The sequence below is a fragment of the Sorex araneus genome, chromosome 11 (assembly GCF_027595985.1).
Source record: "Sorex araneus isolate mSorAra2 chromosome 11, mSorAra2.pri, whole genome shotgun sequence".
Classification (NCBI taxonomy): Eukaryota; Metazoa; Chordata; class Mammalia; order Eulipotyphla; family Soricidae; genus Sorex; species Sorex araneus.
Genome location: NC_073312.1, coordinates 41,790,476 through 41,814,337, shown reverse-complemented (window position 1 = coordinate 41,814,337; position 23,862 = coordinate 41,790,476). Strand labels below are relative to the sequence as shown.

Here is a 23,862-nt window from a genome sequence, read left to right as displayed (position 1 = left end):
AATTCATCATGCCATCCAAATAAATGAAAAATTCAACAACAATAAAAACCCAATAGCTTTCTCCTAGGAACCAATCAGAGACGTATCAGAGATCACAGACGGGTCATTGTACCAAAACTTAAGAGCAATGAATTTACTGAGAATCACATCTTGTGGGACCATAAATATACAGAGATCTCTATTATAACCAGTGCTAGGGGAGGAAAACTTAACCTGCAATTGGCAAACAGCTGAAATTTCAGCTTAGACCAGTCTAAAAGTTAGGAACCCCAGCAAGGGGCAGGTGATGGGAACCTCAAGCTTTTGTAAGTTTTATCTCCAGGAGCTCTATAAGATTCCCACATAAGTATCAGATTTTAAAATATAACACTTTAGGGAGCCACTGAGCGCGAATCGGACCCTCTGCGCCTAAAGACTTTGATTCCAGATATGTAACACATTCGGGCATCCAGCGCAGCATCCGATAGCAATGCACTGGGACTGCGAACTGGGCTACAACCCTGTGCTGCCGGGGGTGGATTTTTTTCCTCCCCACCCTGTCTTCCTGCACGGAAAGCAGCGGCCTGGCGGCACCCACGTAGCAGGCACCATCTTCTGTGACTCCAAACCCAGAGGTATTCGGTTTTTACTTTTGGGGCTCCCAGGAACTCATGGGAAGGGGGCGTAACTGGCACGCCCTCGGCCCAGATAAATCCGGAGCCGCTGAGCGTGAATCGGACCCTCTGCGCCTAAAGACTTTGAATTCAGAGACTTCTTACTGCAATGCACTGGGACTGTGAGCTGGGCTATGCAATTTCTGGCAGAATTTTCCCTGGACTTTATACAGAAATTCAAAACCACGCGGACGCTATTGCGTCCGCGAGACTTAACATTTATAATTGTCAGCAATGTGAAACGGTTCCTTTTGAACAGGTCTGACCTGGGGGGGAAACTCCAAATAATAACAGTAAGTTTTTGTTGAAATTTTGAAGGTTTTTAATGTAGCAGCCACCTCTCTGGACTGTGAACTAAGCAAAAGCCCCACGCTGGCCAACGCGGCGTGGCGTACACCATACTATGAGGCGCAGGAAGGGGGATGAGGGGGAAAAAGAAAAAAAAAAGGGAAAAGGAAAAAGGAAGAGAGAGAGAGAGAGAGAGAGAGAGAGAGAGAGAGAGTTATGTACTTGTAGCAGTGGGGCTACATATCTCTTCATTTCCAGCAATGAAAAACTAATTATCAAATGTAGTAGGTCTGTCTCTCTTGGTTGGAAACTCCAACAACTATAGTGAGTTTTGTGTTGAATTATGGAATGTAATCAAGGTAAAGAAAAAATGAAGTGAAATTCATTAGTTATACAGTAGGGGGTAGGGGGTGGGGGCGGGGGGTATACTGGAGTTTCTGGTGGTGGAATATGGGCACTGGTGAAGGGATGGGTGTTTGAATATTGTATAACTGACATATAAACCTGAGAACTTTGTAACTTTCCACATGGTGATTTAATAAAAAGTTAAAAAAAATTAAAAAAAACATAACACTTTAAATACTTCTTCAAGGGTAAGATAAAAAGCAATCATTATAGGAGTTAGAAAGGTAGTACATCAGAATGTATGCTAAAATAATATGGCATTTTATTGTAATCGAAGCTGTGTAATGGGTATATGGGTTTTCATTGCCATATCTTTATATGTATTGGAAGATTACTTATGGTTAAACTTAAAATAATTGAAAGTGAAGAAAGGAAATTGAAGGCTTCAGGACAAAAATTTCAGACAATTTCCCCCTCCCCCTTGCATTCAATGTTAAGAACATTATCCAGATAGAGATCAGAAGAGATAGTAAAGTAGGCAAGAAACTTTCACTGTATGTGACTGACTAGGTTTTATCCTTGGTACCGATAAAGGCATCCAAGCCCATCAGAAGTGGTTCTTGAGCACGGAGTCAGGAGTAAACCTGAGTACTGCCGGGTATGACCACCAAAAAATATATAAATACAACGAATAGAAGGAAAATTACAAGGTTAAGGTCAGATCTACATAAAGAAAGCAATAGTACAGAAAAGTAATATCTGGTAAGTAATAATAGTACAGGATAAATTTTAAAAAACCCTCATTGTTCTTATCCTTAATTGATTTGATATATAATTTGTTCTCAAGAATCAGCAATATATTAATGATTACCACTTGAATAATAGCAATGTATAAAGAACTAGAATGAGATATAAGGAACATATTGATTCTTGCACTACCTATGAAGCAGTGCCATGTTATTTGAAAGCGGACCTGTTGCTCTGTAAACACAGATTGAAAATTCTAAGGTAAACAATGTCAAAACTAAAACAATGTCAAAAAATGTGATAAATAATGTAGCACTGTAGCACTGTCGTCCCATTTGTTCGTGGATTTGATCAAGCGGGCACCAGTAACGTCTCTCACTGTGAGACTTGTTACCGTTTTTGGCATATCAATACACCACGGGTAGCTTGCCAGGCTCTGCCGTGCGGGCAGGATAGGCTACTCTCCGTAGCTTGCCAGGCTCTCTGGGAGGGATGGAGGAATGGAACCTGGGTCGGCCATGTGTAAGGCAAACGCCCTACCCGCTGTGCAATGGCTCCAGCCCGATAAGTAATATGTTAATAAAAATGGTATTATATAAATGAACTAAAACCACAAAGTACAGAGGAAAAAAATGGAAGACAAAAAAACAGTAATAAAGACAATGAATTGGATAATAAATATTGATCTTTGATAGATATAAATGCAAATGTATCAATAATTATTTTATATGTCAGTAGTCTACATATGCCAGTTAAAAGATATAAATGCTTATAACAGATTAATAAAGAAATCAAGAAAAATTTAAATTAACATCTAAAGAAACCACTTTTGGCAAACTCTTTAATTTAAAGAAGCAAAAATATTATACTACCAAACACTAAAGGAAAACAAAAGAAAGATATATTAATTTCAGTTAGAATAAAAACATTTCTAGATTTTAACATAAAACACTATGATTACCGAATAGGGAAAATGTGTGTGTGGGAGGGTAGTCAGAGAGTATTTTTGTGGTAGAGGGATATCAGTAGTTAGGATGTACATGTAATTAAGTAATATTGTATCTCTAAGACATACATAATTATCCTCTTACAAATCGTTATATTATTAATTAAAGAAAATATAATTGGACTGTAGTGATAGCACAGCGGGTAGGGTGTTTGCCTTGGATGTGGCTGACCCAGGTTCAATTCGCCATCCCTCTGAGAGAGCCAGCAAGATAACAAGAGTATTCCGCCCACATGGCAGAGCCTGGCAAGTTACCCATGGCATATTCGATATTCCAAAATCAGTAACAAGTCTCACAATGGAGACGTTACTGGTGCTCAATCGAGCAAATTGATGAACAACGGAATGACAGTACAATATAGTACAGTACAGTACAGTAAAATTGCCAAGGACCAAGTGATAGCCCAGCTTTTATGGCGTTTGTCTTGCACACAGCTGACCTGGATTCGAGTCCTCTGTCCCTCTGGAAGGGTTAGGCAAGCTACTGAGAGTATCCCTCCCATACAGCATAGTCTGGCAAGCTATCCGTGGTGTATTCAATATGCCAAAAACAGTAACAACAAGTCTCACAATGGAGACGTTACAGGTGCCTGCTGGATCAAATCGATGAGCAACAGGTCAACAGTGCTACAGTGCTATAATTGCCAAATTCCAAAACATAACCCCAAATGGAACAACAACAACAAAACTTCTAATATTTGCTTGTGGCAATGAAAATGCTATAGCTTCTTTGGAAGACAGTATGAAAATTTCTTACAAAACAAAACATACTTTACCCAGCAACTAACTAAGTTCCTTGGCATAATAAATACTCATTAGTATGTCAACCAAAAAGAATTGAAATTTTATTTTCATACAAAGTTCTGCACATGGATGTCTTATACCAGTTTTATTCAAAACTGCCAACACTTTAAAGCATCAAATGTTTTTCAGTAGATGACAGGGTAAATAAATGATGATTTATTCAAATAAAAAAATCATATTTGTGCTAAAAAGAAGTGAGTTCTCAAATCATGAAAAATACTGAAGGACATTTTCAATATTTATTTTTAAGTTAAAAAGTCAATTTGAAAAATATGCAAAATGTGTAATTCTTACTATATGACATTCTAGAAAGATAAAACTATAAAAATAATAAAGTGATGAGTGATTTTTAAGGATCAGGGAGAAGAGGTGGATAATAGAAATACTGGATACTTTTAGAGCCATGAGACTATTTTGTACAATATTTTAATGGTAGATACAAGTTATATATTTATAATTAATACAAGACATCAAGAATTAACACAGTTATATGCAGTGGATTTGGGGAAATAATGATGTGTTGATGTAAAATTATCAATGGTAACAAATGTACCACTCTGATACTGAATGTTTATAGTAGAAGAGTCTGTTTGCGTTTAGGGTGTTATGAGTATGAGTATGAGAAATTCTACTTTTCATCAGATTTGCTGATAACCTGAAAATAATAAGTATGCACCCTACTAAAACTAGTAGTTATAGTATGGAATACTAAATATATACATGAACTGTGTAAAAACTAAGAATAACAAATTAAAAATGTAAGAAATAGAAAAATTACAATTATCCTGCACAGTAATATAGAATTTGTGCAAAGCAGTGCTTAACAGTACAAAATAACAAAAAAATAATTAGAATAAAGAATGTAATTTTTTGAAAAGGTGCAAATACAACAAAAAGTTTAAAACTATATAAAATGAATTTGTTTTCAAGTTTAAATGAATAAAGTCACAGAATGGGAGAGAGAGAAACTGGTTGACATTCTACCAAAACTAACTACAGATAATAACTCAAAGATTCAAGAAATTCTAAAAACCCGTGTGAGAAATTTAAATAACACCTAAACATACCATAATACTATGCCTATACAACAAAAGAAAAATCAGAAAAGAAAAAAACAACATGTTCAAAGTAAAATAATGGTGTTGAACAGTGACTTCAACAAAACCTCTGCGAGTCAGAAGACAAGGGAGCTATGTTGATAAGGTGTTGATGGGGTGGGGTGGAGGTTGGGGTATGTGCTTCAGACCTAGATACAGAATTCTAGATACAGAATTGACCTCGAATTCTGTATCCAGTAAAAATACCCTTTGAGAGGGAAGATAAAATAAAGATGTATTCTCTCCTGATCCCATCAAAACAGGTTATGATATTGCTCAACAGCAGAACAACAGCTAAATAAATTCTTTAGAAGTGTTCTTAGGCATAAGAAAATAATATCAGAAACAGACACTCATAAGAAGAAATGAAGAGACATAGAAAAAAAATTGATAGACCAAACTTATTTCTAGTTGTTATATAACAATTATAAGGTCATTTTATTATACTTATGGAAATTATGGAAATTAAAATGATAGAATATGAAAAAAATTATTTAGAGTGCTTTAATAGCTAGTTTTATTTGGAGTATGGTAAGTTTCTTTAAGAATTTAGAGACAATGAACTGGAGATATAATACAGGGATTAAGGCACTTGCAAAGGGCCAACTCTGGTTCAATCCCCAATACTATAACTAGTCCCATAAGCACCATAAGAATGATCCTTAAGCACAAAGCTCAAAAAAATGAGCCTTGAGCAGAGAGCTCAAGGATCACAGAGCCAGAAGTAAGCCCTGAGTACGGCCAGGTGTGGCTCCCAAACAAAAGTAAATAAATAAAAAGAATTTAGAGACTATCAAAAATCAACAAATCTTTTTGTTTAAAAAAAAAAAAGAAACCTTTTTAACTGTAATGAAAGAAAAATGGAGCTGGGTAACATAAAAGCGAGGAACAAATATAAAATAAATAAGGTTATTGACATTACCAAAATACATTAGGAATTTTGGTGAATGTGAATAGATTATTTCAATTGAAGATAAAATAAAACAATTCTGTACTAAATTAAACACATGCATGCACAGAAAGGAAACTTTGCCGCTCTTATGTCAAATATCTTTAGCATAAGAATGAAGAGAAGTTGCAAGTGATGGAAAGGTATCAATTTTATCTAACCTAATTTATGGATTTATAAAGTTTAAATCAAAAGCTGAAAAAAACTGTTGTGTAAGATCAAGTAATAATTCTAAATTGTATGTAAACATGCAATGGGTATACTTAAATGACTGGAGGAGAAGACTGATTACCAAGTACAGCAACTAAGACAATGTGATATGAGAAAAATGTGGACAAACCAATCAGTAGAAAAGAAATAAACAGAAAGAAGTCAACTATACAAAAAGCACTTGATTTATAATAAATCTGACACTACTATGTCATGACAGAGATATTTTTCTGTGAATAAAGCTGGAACAATCAAATGTGCACTTTTTTTAAACTGAATATTTTGTTTTAAAAATATCATTAACCTCTATCTCATCATCCTCAAAACTCAATGCTGGAAGTATTCTAAATGGAAATTAAAAAAGTAAAATAAAGAATGACAAAAATTCACAATAAAATTGCATTACTTCCTTGTTCTGAATTAGGTTAACTAACTTTCAGAAGCAGAATATGCTAAGCATTGAGGGAAAGAAAAAAATTGTTACATGAACTTACATCTAAATTAAAAATTTATGTTCAGTAATAAATACTAGAAAAAAATAAGAAGGTAAATCATAATATGCAAGAAAAGAGATATTCAACACAAGCAGATACTAAGACAAGCATATATAAAAAGCACAATCTCATTAGTAATCAGGCAAATATAAGCTAAAACCACAATCAGAAATTAAAATATCTGACAATACAGTGTAAATTAGAATGTAGAACCATTACAACTCTAGGACGTTGGGGGTAATATGCATAAAACAATGCAGCTATCCATTGCTTTATAACAAATGCATACCAAGAGTTTGTAACAAATATATACCAGTCACCCGGCAATCCAACATAACAGCATATAAAAATTCCACAAAAGCAGATAGGAAAAACTGTTCAGAGAAATACTACTTGAAGTGATACAAAATGAAAACAAACCAATCTACCAACAGTAGAAAGCATGATTTGAAATAGTCACACAAGAGATAATCTTGTCACCTGCCACCATCCAGATCGCACGTCCTTCTCTCCTGAAAGTGAGCAAAACATGACGCTTGCCATAATCATAACCCCATGTCAGGCTGTTTCACTCACGGCGCCTCGGAGGGGGGTGGGTGAGGCCCCTCCCCTCCCCAAGGGACCCAATCCGGGCAAGTGGAAGACCTCCAGAACCCAGCCGCCGCCATGTCCATGCCCTCTCTCCTCATGCTCCAGCCGAGCATCACCCTCGAGTGAATCTACTCCTGGATGCTTCAAACCACACACTCTACCCGTACTCCAATATTACCACACCACATTTGGGAGAGTTCAAAGTAGTAGGCAACTAATCTTAGAGGGAAATATACATTCTTTTACATATATATGTAAAATACATACAGCTTTATGTATATATATATATATATATATACATATATATGGGTGGAGCGATAGCACAGCGGTAGGGCGTTGGCCTTTCACATGGCCAACTCGTGTTTGATTCCTCCGCCCCTCTCAGAGAGCCCGGCAAGCTACTGAGAGTATCACACCCGCATGGCAGATCCTGGCAAGCTACCCGTGCGTATTGGATTTGCCAAAAACAGTAACAAATAATTCTCACAATCGAGAGACGTTATTGGTGCCTGCTCGAACAAATCAATGAGCAACAGGATGACAGTGATATATATATATATATATATATATATATAGAGAGAGAGAGAGAGAGAGAGAGAGAGAGAGAGCACAAAAGACTCAACCTTTAACAACTTGTTAGTGATCTCTTATAGAGGGGCTTTGTGGCTCCTGGATGAAATACAACAACCTTCAGACTCTTTACTCTAAGGATACTTTTATTTGCAGCATTTTCAGCAGTTTTTCATAACAAACAATACAAAATACATTATTTCAGTTCTGCTTTAGGGCAGGCATTGGGATTCAGGATGGAAACGTCTGAAATATGGTAGTGGGAAGGTGTAATGGTGGAGGGATTGATGTTTGTATATTAAGCATAATGAAATATCGTGAACTACTTTATAAAAGAAAAAAAAAGAACTAGTTGCAATAAAATTTGAGACAGAAATGAAAATGAACTTCACGCAGAAATGTTGATAAGCCAAGGGTGGCCTAAGCATCTCTTCACCCTTGACCCCAGATTATAGGGAGGAGAAGGAAAGGAATAGAGTGAAGGGGAAGAGAAAGCTGAAAAGCCAAGAGGACAAGGGTCAAAGGGATTCAACAACATTGGTGGTGTTAAGAATTGATAGAGCTAAATATCCAAACCACAGAGTCACAACTGAAATTGTGAGACCCAAACTTAAGTAACCAAATCTAAGAGGTGACTGTCAAGTTGACAGACTGGGGGCTCTAGGTTGGGGAGTAGGAGGGGAAACCTGGAAACACTGCTAGAGGGAAATTGACATGGGTGGCAGGATTGGTGATGGAACATTGCATGTCAAAAACCCAACTATAAATAACTTTGTAATTCATAAAAAATTCACAGTGTTATAGTAAAACAAAAAATTGAAAATCAATGAATTTCAATCAAAATAAAGTAATCTTGACAATAAATGTGAAGCTGATAAATAAATGTGACAAATCTATAAAACCAATATTGAGTTTTAAAAAAAGACCCAAAATACACTCGAGTCTATCTATGATACACTTTTAAAATTTATTTTCCCTCCCCTATGCACTTTTTTAAAAATTAAATTAAATTAATTAGTTTTCAGACAACTGATATTCATGAATACCTCTGAGCTTTGGGAAATATCAGTTGGGAAGATGACAGTGTTCTTAGCTACTTGGCCTGCTTGCTACAGGACAATGCTCACCTCATTAAAATAAGTCAAATTGTACTCTTAGGACTTATACAGCTTTCTACATATAACTAATTTTATTTCTTATAGTATATTTTTAAACTTTAACTTCATTGTTGAACCCTTTTGCGAACCCATGTAGTTGGATTCTTAGGGTATTTTCTACTGATGGTTATTATTGATCGAGTGCTTGCTATGTGTCAGCCACTGATGCCAGTGTTAGGTATTTTATTTCTAAGTGTTTTTCTTATTTTACCCTTTGAGATGACATTGCTATCCTCATAGCATACATTCAACAAATCCAGACATGGATACTCAAAGAGGTTTAGTTATGGTCAGATAGATAGATCATGGCAGATTTCAAAAACACACCTTTCTAATCTCAACACACTGCCTTCTGCCTAGTTCCCTAGCTTTGGAAACCCAATCAGAAAAAAAATTAGAGTGTTGAAGATGCATTCACCCTGAAGGAAGTCGTCACTTTTGAAAGGAAGATGAAGATTTTCTCTTTAAATGTCACATACTGTACTTTGAGATGGTTACTTGTAGGTTTGCAATCCTTGGTGACTGAGTCCCAAATCTGGCGACAAAGCCCTCTCCTTGACAGGGTCTTATTATCTTCTTTACAAGTGGGACTGTCACGGAGAAAGAGCACAGGTTTATTTAACCTGGCAAATTAGTTGGACTTTGAACAAACCACTTAATTACTCTGAGACTCATTTTTCTCATTTGTCAAAGATATTTCTTAATTTTCCAGTTTGAGAAATGAGTTCATTTCTCCTAGGATATAGCTGGCATAGAATCCACTAAAATACCTGTGTTGGCCCTTTGGACTCCCTGAAATATCTTTATTTCTAATCTTTCCCATATCCCTGTCCCCCATTCTCTCTCCTCCTCCACACTGCTCTGTGCTAGGAGGCTCATCAACGTGAACCACTCTCAGCAGATCCCCATCTTCTGCTGTCAAGACCGCAAGGATATCTGAAAGTAGAATGCTAAGGACATCTAAGGATGGATTCCTTTCTTGTGCCAGGCCTATGGAGATGGAGTCAGGAAGTCCTTCGTCACCAGGGTAGGTTCCTACTCCTACCCAGCCTTCTCTACTCTCCTGAATCACTCCATGATTTGTGTGTATCTCTTCAAACCAGAATTTAAAAGTAGGTACATCCAGAGTCAACAGAAATTTATCTTTTCATGGACCCTATGTGATTTCAAAGTATGCATTTACTTGCCCATAAGATTTGAGGAGATTGGGTCTTACCTCAGAGGCACAGGGATGTTATTCCAGGCAACTTCTGAAGATCTGGGATTTTACGGAGTATGTGACCATGAATATAGGAAATATGTTCTCTTAAACTGTACAGAAACAGAGAGCTCTTATAAATCGTTCCCTGAGTCAAAATAACATAGTTATTATTTATCTTTATGGATTACAAATTTCCATAATTTATAATCTTGCCAAATTTACCCTATATAATACCAATTTACTATATGCGCTACTAATGAAAAATAACCTATGCATTATGCCACATATAATATCAACTGACTATCATAAGGACCATTGATTTATAAGGAAAATTTTTTGAGAATTCTTCCCCCTTCCAATACTTTGCTAAATCATACCAAATAATATGTAAAATAAAAATGACACCTCCCTATATTTTCAAAGGAAGTAATGATATACTACATATAGAGATGGTATATAATTCTTTCTGAGGACAATTTTTTTCAGCAATGCTCTTGTTGTTCAGAGTATGTGCCCCACCTGTATTACAGCAGTCACCAAATATGCACTGACTAAAAAAATATTTTCAATAGTTGGGTTTGCATTGTAAAAGGAAAAAAAGAAACTCTCTCCAGATTTCTCACTGTTATTGAGAACAGGTGCTAGTTTAGGTCGTCTGAGAGTAAAGTGATGTAGCTGGAACATTGGAAAAGCAGGAGATACTCTATTCCCAAAGCTTCCTCTTTGCTTCCTCGTTTTGGAAGGGCTTCCTCTCTGGAGCCAGCTTCCTCTCATCTGCATTTCATTAAGTCCTGCCGGTAAGTCAGGAGCTGAGGAGGCATTGGCTGAACCGCCCACAATCAAATCATGTCTCTCCAGGTAAAGCAGGCTGCCTCTCCTTTGCTCTCTGGGAACAATCAAAATTTTTATGTGAGTGGCACTAGGGAAGGAAGGGGAGGACAGCTGGTACTGGCAGTTCTCAGCAGGACAAGGGTGGGGCTCAGAATGCAACCCAGTGCTTAGGGAGAAAATGCAAAACCTGCTTCTCTCTGGCCTGGCAGGCAGTTCTGCCTCTTACCCAGCCTATGAGAAAAGTGCCCCACCGTGAACATTATGAATGCTGGAGGCAGTTGGATAAATTCAGACGATGAGCTTTAGGATCCCGTAGAGAAGTAGATGGTTGTAGGTATACAGCACCACAAGAGCAAGTTCTTTGTGTAGTCACATACCTGAATTGTCACTGGTCCTTACAATAGTTTTGAACTCAAGACCCACCTCTAAGTTGAGTGGGTAGAAAGGAAGCTTGACAACGATAATGATCAGGGATAACATCAGGTGAGATGATAAACCAAATTTTAAGTCACATTTTTAAGACCAGATTTTAAGTCAGATTTGTTTGATGCTGGTTATGTCTCAGGTCTGAGCATATGCCACACATTTGACTCTATCTTAATACAGAAGATATTATTTATTCTCCACGAAATAGGAAACAGCCATTCAGATGTCAAGGCGGAGCATTATGAACAGAGGAAACTCTTCATCCTTGTTATCCAAGAGCACAGTCATTCTTATTACCTCAAATCCTAGAACTCAGATGGATAATCCAAAACCAAAATTAAAACTTAGAACTCACTGATTTTACTGATATTCAGTCCTTTCATGGAGCTTGAGTTCTCATGGACACCAGTCCCTTCTCCCTAAGCCAGCACCCCAAAAGCCAAACCTATAACAAGGGAATTGTACATGTGCTCCAAATGCAGAGTGTAGATGTTCACAGTGCAAAGTCCTAACGTTTGTCAGGCCACAGACACAGGCTGTGCACTGGAACCGCCTGCATCGACAGGCATCCCATCTCTATCATATAACTTAGAGCCTCATCTTCTTATTAGCCACCATGGGTGATAATATGAAGAAGCAAAGTCCCCTTATAAGCACTCAGTGACTTCTAACTCTCATAATTGCTATGGATTTTTCAGTAATGATTTAGAATATGTATAATTATACCAATATATGAGAGAAGCAGTGAGTCATAGATGCCAAAGGAGATAGGAGAGACAGCTCAAGGGGCGGGTGTGCATGTCTGGTCTATGGGAGACTGGTGATCAATCCCCAACACTACACAGTGTCCTCGTCACCACCAAACAGCAAATCTTGAGCACCAAGACTAAGTAGCTCCGACCACTACCATGTGACTCAACAACAACAACTACAACAAAATGAGCTAAACAGGGCATAGCCATTAACATCTCAAAAGCAGGATTCCAGCTCCTAGCTCTGCCCTGGCCAGTTTCAATACCCTTTCCTTTGCCTAGTCTGGATCATCCTTGGCACTAGGATTTGGGTATGAGCATTGCCCCACCAGTTCTGCATCTCACTGAGTGTTTCTTGAACTCATTAGTCATTAGGAATGACTAATGTGTCATTCCTGTCCCTGGATTAAGACCCTCAGAGGCTCTCTATGAATTTATGAATTTCCCACCTCTGTGCACTGCTCTGTATAGTAACCCCATTCAGATGGGTAGTAACTGGGATTATACCTAAACTCTGGCACTGGGAAAGTAAGACCCAAGAGTATACCGAACTCCCGGTAAAGACCACAATTCGGAGTTTCAATAAGAGAATTTTAGAGAATCTATGAGAAGATACAAGCTTCATTCCTAAAAAGAGAAAAATTGCATAAGCACTCATAGTAACTCAGGAATTTGGCCACCAATTTTAGAGGGTTCTCAGACACCTCTGAGATCTATCTAGGAGCTTCGGGGATGGGGCTCCTGCTCTAGAAGAGAATCTTAAAGTACTCCAGAGCACTGGACTCTACCTGATGTAGATTGATTTCTGAGCTCTTTAGGGAGATGGGAGAAGAGAGATCCTCGAAGAAGTGACTCATCTTCTGAGTGAACCTGAAAACCCAGCCTGACTAAGTACGGTTTCAGGAAAGCAGAGACCTGACCAGGCTTTATGCGTAGGAATCATAGTTCAAGCTAGCAAGAGCCGCTGCAGGGCTGCTTAGCAAATACTCACCAACAGGCTCTGAACCCACTGAGATGAGGCAGCATATATGGAGGGGAGAGTTAGTGAACAGGTCCAGCTGAGCCCTTAATCAGAGAAGGCAAATAGCAGGTCCAGGGACTGAAGGACAGCACTGTGTATCCACCAAAGGAGAGAGACAGAGCTGCGCTGAAGGCAACATGCATGATTGAGTCCGCTAGACAAGGAATTGTAAACTCCCGGCACTATTATTTACCAGAAGTGAGACCAAGATTATTATTTTTTTGAGTCTCATTCCCTTCCTATGAATTTTGAATAATAAGTTCTGCCTGCAGGGCTGATCTGAGCTCAGAGAACATTTGTATCTACAGGGTTGTTTGCAGTTCGTGAGCACTATACCTGATCAATAAACAGTTGTGGATACCCATATAATAATGGGCACTCTATTTGCAAACAATTGGATGCCTTTCAGAATGTCAGTCTTCTTTGCCTCCAGCAAGGTTCTGGTTGAAAATAAGGAGGATTTCAAAAGAAGGTGGTGGTGATAGGATGCTTTACTTTTGAAAATCAAGAGGGTTTCAAACGAAGGATGCTTCACTCTGTATTCCAACTGCCTGCTCAGAGAGAGGTCACTTTGCAGAAGGGTCTCCCTCTAGGGCAGCTGATTGCTGAACTAAAACTATACTCTGAGCAATGAAACCCTGACTCAGTCTGTTTTCTCCCTTGGAATGTGGTTCCCAGGTCTGAAGAGGATTCTTCAGATGTAAGGACATCTGCATAAGCATAAACACAACCCAAGAGCATTGCTCTATTCTTTAAAACCCTACATGCTGTGCTTGAAATGTTGGGTGACTGATCCAGTGCCTGTGTATGATGTGCCCAGATGTATAGCCATGCAGGTATAAGTTGACAAGTTTCAGTGTGTTGGTGAATTTGTTTGCTCCAAATTTGGACAAGTAGTTGCCCCTGGAAATCCAATGTTTGAATCTGTCAGCAACTGAGCTCTCCCTGAGACATATTTGGTCACTTAACCTGCTATAACCTTGTCCCAGCCAAAAAAAATTACTGCAAATTTCTGTAACAGGAGTTTTCCTTGTGATGGAGTTTGTCTTCTGTTTCTGGAGCTCAGCACCTAGAATCGATGTCACCTGTGAGAGGATGGTAGGTGAGGGGACAGACATATCTCATGTATACCATGTCCCTTTCTCCTTTGTAGAAGATTCTTAGCTTACCTCATTGATCTGGAATATGTGCACTTCTCTCATAAATCATCTCGCTAACTAAGTACCACTGAGAGCATATAGAGGGAAGACAACAGATAATAATTAAAGCTATTGGCACAGGAAATTGTTACATCAGAGCTTCCCAGTATGAAAGGTTAGAATAATAAGAATCACAGTTTCATTTGTAAAAGCAACTACTGACATGAAATTTAAAATGTTAAGATAGGAAGAGGCCAGGCAGTCTGGTGAGCAACGCGGCCGGAGAAATGCTCCGGACCCGAATCCGGGCCAACAACACCAGGGATCCAGACGGAGGAGGTACAGCTGGCACACCTTCTCCGGATGGAGCCCTGGCGACACTGAGAAGCAACTAACACGGCTCCGGGTTGCGGGACTGGAACACATCCGAGCCGCGCGGCCGCATTAGCGGCCGCGCGACCTTTTCTAAAAACTGAAAACATACAATCTTTTAATGACAAACCAATCATCAAATGCTTCCTTAGTAAGGCTGTCTTCCTTGGGGGGATACTCCAACAACAATAGTGAGTTTTGTTTTGCAATATGGAATGTAATCAAGGTAGAGAGAAAATGAAGTGAAATTCATCAGTTATACAGTTGGGGGGGGGGCTGTGGCGAGGGGTATACTGGGGATATTGGTGGTGGAATAGGGGCACTGGTGAAGGGATGGTGTTTGAATATTGTATAACTGAGGCATAAACCTGAAAACTTTGTAACTTTCCACATGGTGATATAATAAAAATTTAAAAAATTAAAAAACAAATAAAAAAAATAAAATGTTAAGATAAAAGAAAGGTTACATTTGGGGCAGAAATAGCACCTTTTATTGTTGTCCATAGTAAGACAAGCTGGCAAACATCTTTGCGTTTTAGTCTACCTTGTGTTGCCATAGCTAAAAACACAAAGCAAGGCTATTTTTTAAAGAAAAAAAGACACTAACTCACTCTTTACTGTGACAGTGAAGAGTGAGTTTTCCAGTTTACTGACAATAAAAGCAAGGCCCATGAGCAACTCCTTAGTCGTGGGAGCATAATATCTGCAAGCTGACTTTGCCCATCTCTATGCTTGCTCAATGAAACTACTTAGGCCAGAGGAACCCAATATTCCATGCCTGGCAGCTTCAGGTCCAGTGGTTCTCTCTTCCTTTATTAGACCTTGATCTTCTTTCAGTGCTAAAAAGGCAACATTTGGGGTGGGAGTGATAGTACAGCAGGTAGGGTGCTGGCCTTGCAAGCAGCCAACCTGGTTCAATCCCTGACATCCCGCAGAGTCTCCTGAGACCCGCCATGAGTAATCGCTGAACATAGAACCAGGAGTAAGTTCTGAGCATCACTGGGTACAGCCCTGAAACAAAAATAAACAAACAAACAAGGGCAGTCAGGTGTGGAGTTTGTTTAAAATTGGAAAGATCTGGAATTTAGGATTTAGAAACTGAACAGAATTTTTTTTAAAAAAACTCATTGCCTGTTTGGGGCTGGGGATATAGTTGAAAGTGGTAGAGCATCTGCCTGGCATTTACAAGACCCACAGATGAATCTCTAGCACCACCTGGCTTCTGAGCACTGATGGGAATGTTCTGTTGGCCCTCAGCACCACTGACTCAAAACAACACATTGTCAGGCCAGCAATAAAGGCTGTACACTGGACTGGGTATCACTGGGAGTAGCCCCTTCAATATATACAATTTTTCAGATCCATTTGCTTATGGAGCCAGAGATAGTATAAGGGTTAGTATAAAGGTTAGATCCTTGCTTTGTGCTCAGCTCACCCTGGTTTGATCCTAGTCACCATATATAATCCCTTGAGCAATGGTCCCAGTCACCATATATGGTCCCTTAAGCAAAATTTCAGAAACATTGACGACCAACATATGAGGTCCCAAAACCTCACAAAAAAAAAAAGGAAAAAGAAAAATTTCAGAGTATCCCTCTGAGCTCCCCTTCCAAGCTCAGCCTTGGGAACTTGCCTCCAACATGGAAGTCTTATAATATACAAGGGTAGACACTCTCCACAGAAGTCTCACAATACACAAGAGTAGACACTCTCCATCGAAGTCTCACAATACACAAAAGCAGACATTCTCCTCTTGCTGCGCAGAAGCAGAAATCTTCATCTTGGAACTGGCCTCTTTCGCTTGGTATGATTTGGTCCAAGTTTGACAGTGGAGCTATTTCTCGTACCAAAAGACCCTAGTGAGTAGATTGGCTGAGGACTACATGTTCTGGGGATATAGTACACAGTATAGACAGATCCTGAGCCTACAAAGAAGGCTGGAAAAAAGATGTTCATGACAGAACAGTCGAATTAGACCCTCTGAGGCCAGTTACTGAGAAGTTAAGCTGTAGGTATTCTGTAATTGATAGTGCCTTATTGAGCTTAGACACAGGGAAACTACTGACATAAGTAAGGTCAGAGTGGGAATGGAGGTAAGAAACAAAGTCAGCTGACCTCTAAAAGGATGTTGATCTCACCAGGCCCTGGGAATGCCTCTCCATGAAATCTGGACAGATAATCTCCTCAGAGTTTTCTAAGAATTCCCATCTTTAACCATTAACAACCAAAAATTAGAACTGTGTCTCAGCCTATTCCTGCTTTTTCCTATCCTGACAGTTTCTCCTGGTTGATGTCAAGGGGTCTCTGTATGTGCACAAGTGAGGAGCACAAATCTCCACCCCAGGAATGCTCGTGACTCACTCCGAGAGGTATCACAACTGCCCACTGAAGGAGACTGAATTTAATTCCCAGTCACACATACCCCAGAGCACAGAGACAATATTTCTTTACCCCAGAGAAGAAGAGGGTTGGGAACAAAGTCAAGTTTTATTATTAAACAACTTTAATCCAAATGCTGATTATAATTTGCAGTGTCTGAAGGCACAAAATATACCTAAAATGTATGGAATAGTCTAAACAGAGTTATAAATCCAACGAGCAAAGCACGAAAAAAAATACATTCTGAGCTGACACAGAAATCTGAGTTGGGATGATTTTCTTTTCCCTAGATAACTTGCTTGAATATCAATTATTTCCCCTCATGCCAAGGGTACGGAGTTTTAAAAATAACAAATATGATGAAGAATAACACCATAAGGTGTTAAAGATTTTTTTATATAAGCTCAGTACCTTTTGCTCAGATGAGATTGATCCGTTTTTCTCTCTCTCCTCTCACTTTCTCTCTTGCTCTGTCTTTCTCCCACTCTCTTTCATGCACACATGCACACACACACACACACACACACACACACACACACACACACTACCATCACCCACCGCCATCTCTCTCCTCTCCATGATACCCACTTTAAGCAAAGCTGTCCAAGAAGATATCCATGGTGTGCCCCAGATAGGGTTTTCACCTCAGGGAGAAAAACAAACTTAGGTGTGAGATAAGGCAATGAGACCAGAGCTTGACTAAAAAAATAGATATATATGTAAGAGTTCGACCATCTAGGACATGGCCCCCAAAGTGCTGATGGGAAGAAAATGAAGCTTCCGTGGGTCACCCCAGTTCTCCCAGGTTTCACGGTGCAGATGCGCACAGTTCCTGGCTCTCCGCTCCGGAGCCATGTCAGAGGATCGCCTGGGTAGCACTAATACACCAGGTCATTCTCAACACCCAGAGATAAATAACATAATTATAAACACTCTCCTCCCCAGGGTGCTTTTAGCTGACTATGGAATGTCGCCATTCTTTCTGCTCAATCATCTCATTGGGGATTTAGGAAAGAAATCAATCCTGGCCTATTCATCCCCCTCATAAGAAGGAAATCTACAAGGCTATAGGAAAGACAATCAATAGGACCTCACACACAGGCGCTGAGTTCCCTGATCACTGCAGGGTTGGGAGCCCTGCCTCCCACATATAGAAAAACGGGGCCATGTCTGAGCTGGCCTGGCAGGTTAAGAGAGCTGAATTGCCTTTGTCTTCAGAAGGAGAGGAGCTGAGTGACACAGCTCAGGGAACTCCCCTCATTCTGCTCTGGGAGAATTCTTACTTTTTTTTTTCTTTCTTTCTTAGTGATTTGCCTTAGATAGGGCAAATGAAGGAAAAAGGGAAAAGTGAGGAGGGAGTATTGTCAGATTATCCTAGCCCTAAGATCACAGTCTCCACAGAGGCTTACTGGTTCAGAGATATTCTTGATAATTTCAGAGATATTTGAAATTTCAGAGATATCTGAGAGATAGGAAGCTCCTAGCTTTAGGTTTCTGGTCTGGAGAACACAGCCACGCAGAAGGCAGGATCTGTGCTGCTGCTGGGTCAGCTGGGAAAACTGCCTCTAGGATTTAAGACCCAGCCATATGGAGAGTTCCTTGTCTCCCAGAACACAGTTGTGTTGTTTTTTTCTAAGTGCCAAGGCCCATGCCTGCCTGTGTGTGCCATGTGAATCCCAGCACTCTAGAGCGCTATGCTGTCCCTTGGGATTGTCCCTCCACCTGCCCTGCTGGAAGTCTTCACCTGAAACCCCAGTTCTCCTACTCTTCTCTCTTCATGACCACACCTGGTTCTCTTGCCTGGGATTCTGGGTCTCCAACCTGCGGTACTACTCTCCCACCATCCAAACTCTCTCCCCGCCCCCACCTTACCTGCTCCATACACACCACCTCGCCTCTCTCTCCCACTCCCTATCAACATTTCACCCGGCCAAGCTCAGCTCTACCCAGCCTCCCCGAAGTAATGATGGATCTGCCCTCCTCCTGGCGAAGTCTATCCCTTGTGGAACTCTCCTAATTAGGGAAAAAAAAGTAAAGAAAAAAAAAGTCAATAGGATGACCTTAGAAAATGTCAGCATCAAAGCCCACAGAGACAGTGCTCCCAGTCAGGGAGGTTTCTCCGTAGTATGGCCACACAGAATAGGGTGACCTGGGGCATGGGCCCTGTGTCCTCGAGTGTCCTTAGATTCAGGATGAGACGACAATGGATCAGCGTACAGTGTGGTGTCTTGGGGGCCGGGCCAACACTGTCTCCAGCCTCACCCTTTGTCTATAGGAGAGAACTGAAGGAAGAAATGTGGCAGAAAACCATGGGACAGACAGCAAGCAGCATAGGGGCTCCTCAAAAGGGACTAGCTCCTCCGCTTCCTCTCAACCCCAGCAGGAAGGGGCTCCTGAGCTGATCACCCCTCTTGCCCTCAGAAAGGCCCAGGAACAGGGAGCTTCTTTGGCACTTCAGAATGATCACAAGTAATTTGCCTTTTTATTCATATAGAACAAAATTTACAAAGTCATTCATACAGTTTTTGTGTTTTTTTTTTACTGACTTCGAAAATTGGGAATATTCAAAATACACTTTTACCCCACTCCATTCTGTCATTATTTACACATATGTACAAGAAAAATGAGAGTCTCTCTGTGTGTGCGTGTGTGTGTGTGTGTGTGTGCATGTGTGTGGTTTGTGGTGTCGTTTCCTTGTATTAAAAAGCTCTGCTGGTCGGATGGGTGGGTGGATGGGTGGGCGGGAGGGCAGGAGGGCAGGCTGCGCGCGGTCGGGTCAGATGGACGTGCCGTGCGAGGTGTCCAAGGCCTCTGGGAGGACGCCTCCAGGCACAGGCTGGAAGGACATGGGGATGGGGGTTTTCACCGGGCTCTGGCGGAACAGGCCCCCGTTGGGCGACCGGTGTTTGCACTGCATGGAGGGCATGGTGGCTGAGCTGCTCAGAGGCAGCGGCAGGTTGCTGCTGGGCCCTGACGAGAGTGTCCGGCTGGTGCTGTGGCTGCTTTGCTCGGGCAAGAAGGTGCTGACCGAGAGCTGGGTGTTCTGATACTCCCGCGTGGGCTCCAAGGCCTGACTCGGAGCAAGGCCCCCCATCTCCAGGGCTGAGAGCTCAATGGAAGCTGGGGAAATCTGCTTGTGAGCAATGTCTTCGTCCATTAGACTATTCATGCGCCGGTGGACCTGCTCCAAATTCACTTCTTTGTCCTGGAGGGAGAAGACAGGAAGGTCCGGTCAAGCTCCAACATGAAACAATGCTGGGTTTCTACAAACTCCAAAGGGTGTCGGCAAACGGTTCAGCCCACAGGGCAGTAGGTGCGCATGCCCCCATGGCGCCCAACTTCCCTGAACTAAACCACCAACCCTCTTGTATATGGGGATAAGGATCAGGAGCATAAGGCTCTGCTTCCTCGGGAGCAGGAAGTACCTGCATACCCATCAACCACAGACAGCCTCACTCTCAGCTTAGCACTGCTCTCACAACCAGGGGCAACTCTTGAGAGTAGCTGAGAAGGGAAAGGAGGAGGAGAAAGTGGAGGAGGAGGAGGAAAGTGAAGGAAGAGGAGAGGAGAATAAAACATCTCTTGGAATAAAAGTGAGTTGTCCCTGAAGCCCGAAAGTGTCTTCAAGTATTTGCCATTTAGTGTTCAGGGTGCCCAAGAGATTTGGCATGGTCATCCCTACTAATGCCAAGATGGCTGAGGTTCGGTAAGTTTCAACCCCGGGTCCCCTCCTCCAGAGCCACAACCTCATTATGTGGCATCCTCCTCCACCAGGCCCAGGTCATCCCAGTGAAAGTCTCCAGGGAGGCAAGGAAAGGATAATGGCCTTTAAAGAACCTAATGGGTCCTGGTTTCTGGACGGGAATGAGGTTGGGAGGTGAAGGACTTCCTTGGGGTCACTAACCTTCCTGGTCTGGAAGGTTTTGAGGCAGTGGGTGATTCTCACACCTACTCCTTCATAGTGAATAGGGGCAAGGGAATAATTTTCTTTAAGATAGAAAACAATACATATCCTTTTACATGACTCAGTGATATGTCAACAGTGCTAGAATAATTCACGATGGTCAAAGTGTTATAAAACTATACAGAGACTAGGAAGACATGGTCTACTTCCTCAGTTTCTGTATGTGATAACCCCAGAAATGCCAGCTCCTTGGTTCAGGTATTAGAAGGTGAATTCTATTTTCAGGCAGCATCAGTGCCAATGTGCCAGGCAAGGGCATGCCAACTGCCTGTATCTCCTTCATATCAAACACCAAGAGAAATATCATGCAGAAGCTCTATCAGAGAGAGGCCTGCAGGCTAATGTTGAACTCTAGAGATTGAAGAGAAAAGCATTTGTACATTGTCTACCTTGAAGGTTTTTAGAAAACGTAATACGTATAAAAGTACTGGAAGTGTTTTAAAAGAAAATAAAAGGTATCTTATAAACCCCAAGGACAATTCCAGTGGCTGCTTTGAACTCCTTCAGAGCTAACAGCACAAAATTTTTTCCTCAGATGGGAATACTCATTGACTGGTTTGAGCTTACCCCTCAGATGACTGTCCAACAGTGGAACTAATGAGTCTCTTAGGCAAAGACGTTGCCTCTGCAATCCATTTCATGCTCCCCACACCCCATGGCACAGACTAAGTAGGGTCAGTGTTCTCTCCACACCTTCCTTTATGTCAAGGCTGTAGCACTGTAGCACTGTCCATTTGCTCATTGATTTGCTCGAGTGAGCACCAGTAATGTCTCCATTGTGAGACTTGTTATTGTTTTGGCATATTGAATATGCCACAGGTAGCTTGCCAGGCTCTGCCATGAGGGCAAAATACTCTCAGTAGTTTGCCAGGCTCTCCAATAAGGGCAGAGAAATTGAACCCGGGTCAGCTGCTTGCAAGGCAAACACTTTACCTGCTGTGCTATCAGTCCAGCCCATGTCAAGGCTAACAAACAGAATATTTTGTTATTTCAACAAACAGAATGTTTTGTTGAAGAGAAAAGGTGTCTTCAGTTGGACACCTACTCTCTCCCAGAACTGTTTGCAGGAGAAAGATAAAAAATGAAGACTTCATTCCAGGTCAAAAGGGAACCTGTGTGAGACTGAGAAAGTCAAAGGTGCTGTGGTTTCGTTTCAGAGATGGAAATAAGCAAAGCTTAGCACACTGATGCTGGGAAACTGTCTCTGAGTTGCGAACATTTCCGGGTGGAAAGTGTCATGGGTAAAACTGGAGAAGCAGCTGGAGAGGACCAGGCTTCTATCTTTCCTAATTGGATAGGATGTGTGTGATTTCTTCCACTGACTTCTGCAACAGTTTGCAGAACATATAACATTGAAATTCAAGTTATATTTTGAATGATCTTACTGCATGGTTGATCTAGCGTTGTAAAATCTTGCCTGTTTGTTTCCTTTATTCTTGGATGTGACACTATTTTAGCACCAATTTTAGGCCTCCCAAGAAGCGTTAAGAGGGCCCAAGAGCCACACCCTGTGATTTTCGGCCCAGTTTTGTGTGCCTGAAAGTAGTCAGGCACTATCTAGGATTTACAGTGTCAGGGGCCACCAAGGCCATGCCCAGAGGGGCTCAGGAGTTTATACTGTGCCAAGTACTAAACTTAGGATCTCTACAGAAAACACATGCACTTTTGCCAAAAGTAGATAATGGACCAAACATGATGACCCTCTCAGTGTCTGTGTTGCAAGCTATAATTCCCCAAAGTAGAGAGAGAGTATGGAGAATATTGTCTGTCTTAGAGGCAGGGGGAGAGTGGGAAAGTGGGGGTATACCCAGGATATTGGTGGTGGGGAATGTGTACTGGTGGAGGAATGGGAGTTTGATCATTGTGAGATTGTAACCCAAACATGAAAGCTTGTAACTATCTCATGGTTATTCAATAAAATTTAAAAAATTATAAAAAAAACAAAACCACATGTACTTTGAGCCATTTCCCTGGTCCTTTTACCACCTTTTTGTTCACTATCTTTACAGCATTGAGAATCAATTCCCTTTTCTTAGGAAGAACCATGATTTATTTGCTTTGTGGAAATGACACCTTTTTCAGTGGAAAATTGTTTGTCAGCTGTCCTGATACTCTAGTTCAGTGGCAGGACCATGTCCCAAGAAAGAATTAGAACTGAATCTGAATCCCAAAGAAAGCAATAAAGAAACAAAGCATGCTTTATGTTCCATCCAATATAGTGATAATGCCTTCACCAAACTTTCCACTTCATGACCATAGTTCCAGTTTCAGCCTCTGAGGCAAGCTTAGAATTCCTATCCATGACCCAACTTGCTCTTAGTCTTCCCATGGCTGCTATAAGTTCCTGGTAATATCCTGATACTGTTCTTTCACCTGAATCAGTCAATATTATTGCCCTATGTTTAAAAATATTAGTATCTATGGGCAAGTTTTATTTCAAATGCATGAGGGGATTGAGACTGAGACCATGGAAATGGGAATTGAAAAAGAGAAAATTTCTGACTCTTTGGGGAATTAATAATATAAACTTCTCTTTGTAGCCAGAAAAGCTTAGAGGAGGCTGTAGGAGTCTGACGTCTCTATGGGCAGAGCCTTTCATTTCCATTAAGGAACTCTGATGACCAAGCTGGTTGTGGGATCATTAGAAGAACTGTTTAGTTGCATAATCTTGCCTTTTCCTCATTAGTATTGCTTTTATGGTTTTAATAATCCCATTGGAGATGGGAAGAAGGAAAGTGTACCAGAGGACTAAACTGAAATTGAAAGTAAGTCTTGGCCCAGATATAGTCACTATGATGCTGGCAGTTAGGTGAAGTTTCTATTCCTTTTTTTAACATCAGCTTAACACTGGACTAAAACAAGAATT

At 40.8% G+C, this 23,862-nt stretch overlaps 1 protein-coding gene across 2 annotated transcripts in view; it reads right to left on the bottom strand.

Moving 5' to 3' along the window:
• Positions 1 to 19,492: 19,492 nt before the first annotated feature.
• GRID1 (glutamate ionotropic receptor delta type subunit 1) overlaps positions 19,493 to 23,862 on the bottom strand; it is a 755,119-nt gene continuing 750,749 nt past the window's right edge. Inside the window, exon 16 of one of the 2 annotated variants that reach the window (XM_004607420.2) lies at positions 19,493 to 20,237. In XM_004607420.2, the coding sequence (XP_004607477.2) occupies positions 19,809 to 20,237 (429 nt within the window). In that variant the 3' untranslated portion in view covers positions 19,493 to 19,808. The remainder of the gene's footprint in view (positions 20,238 to 23,862) is intronic. The other variant, XM_055118918.1, reaches the window with a different exon arrangement.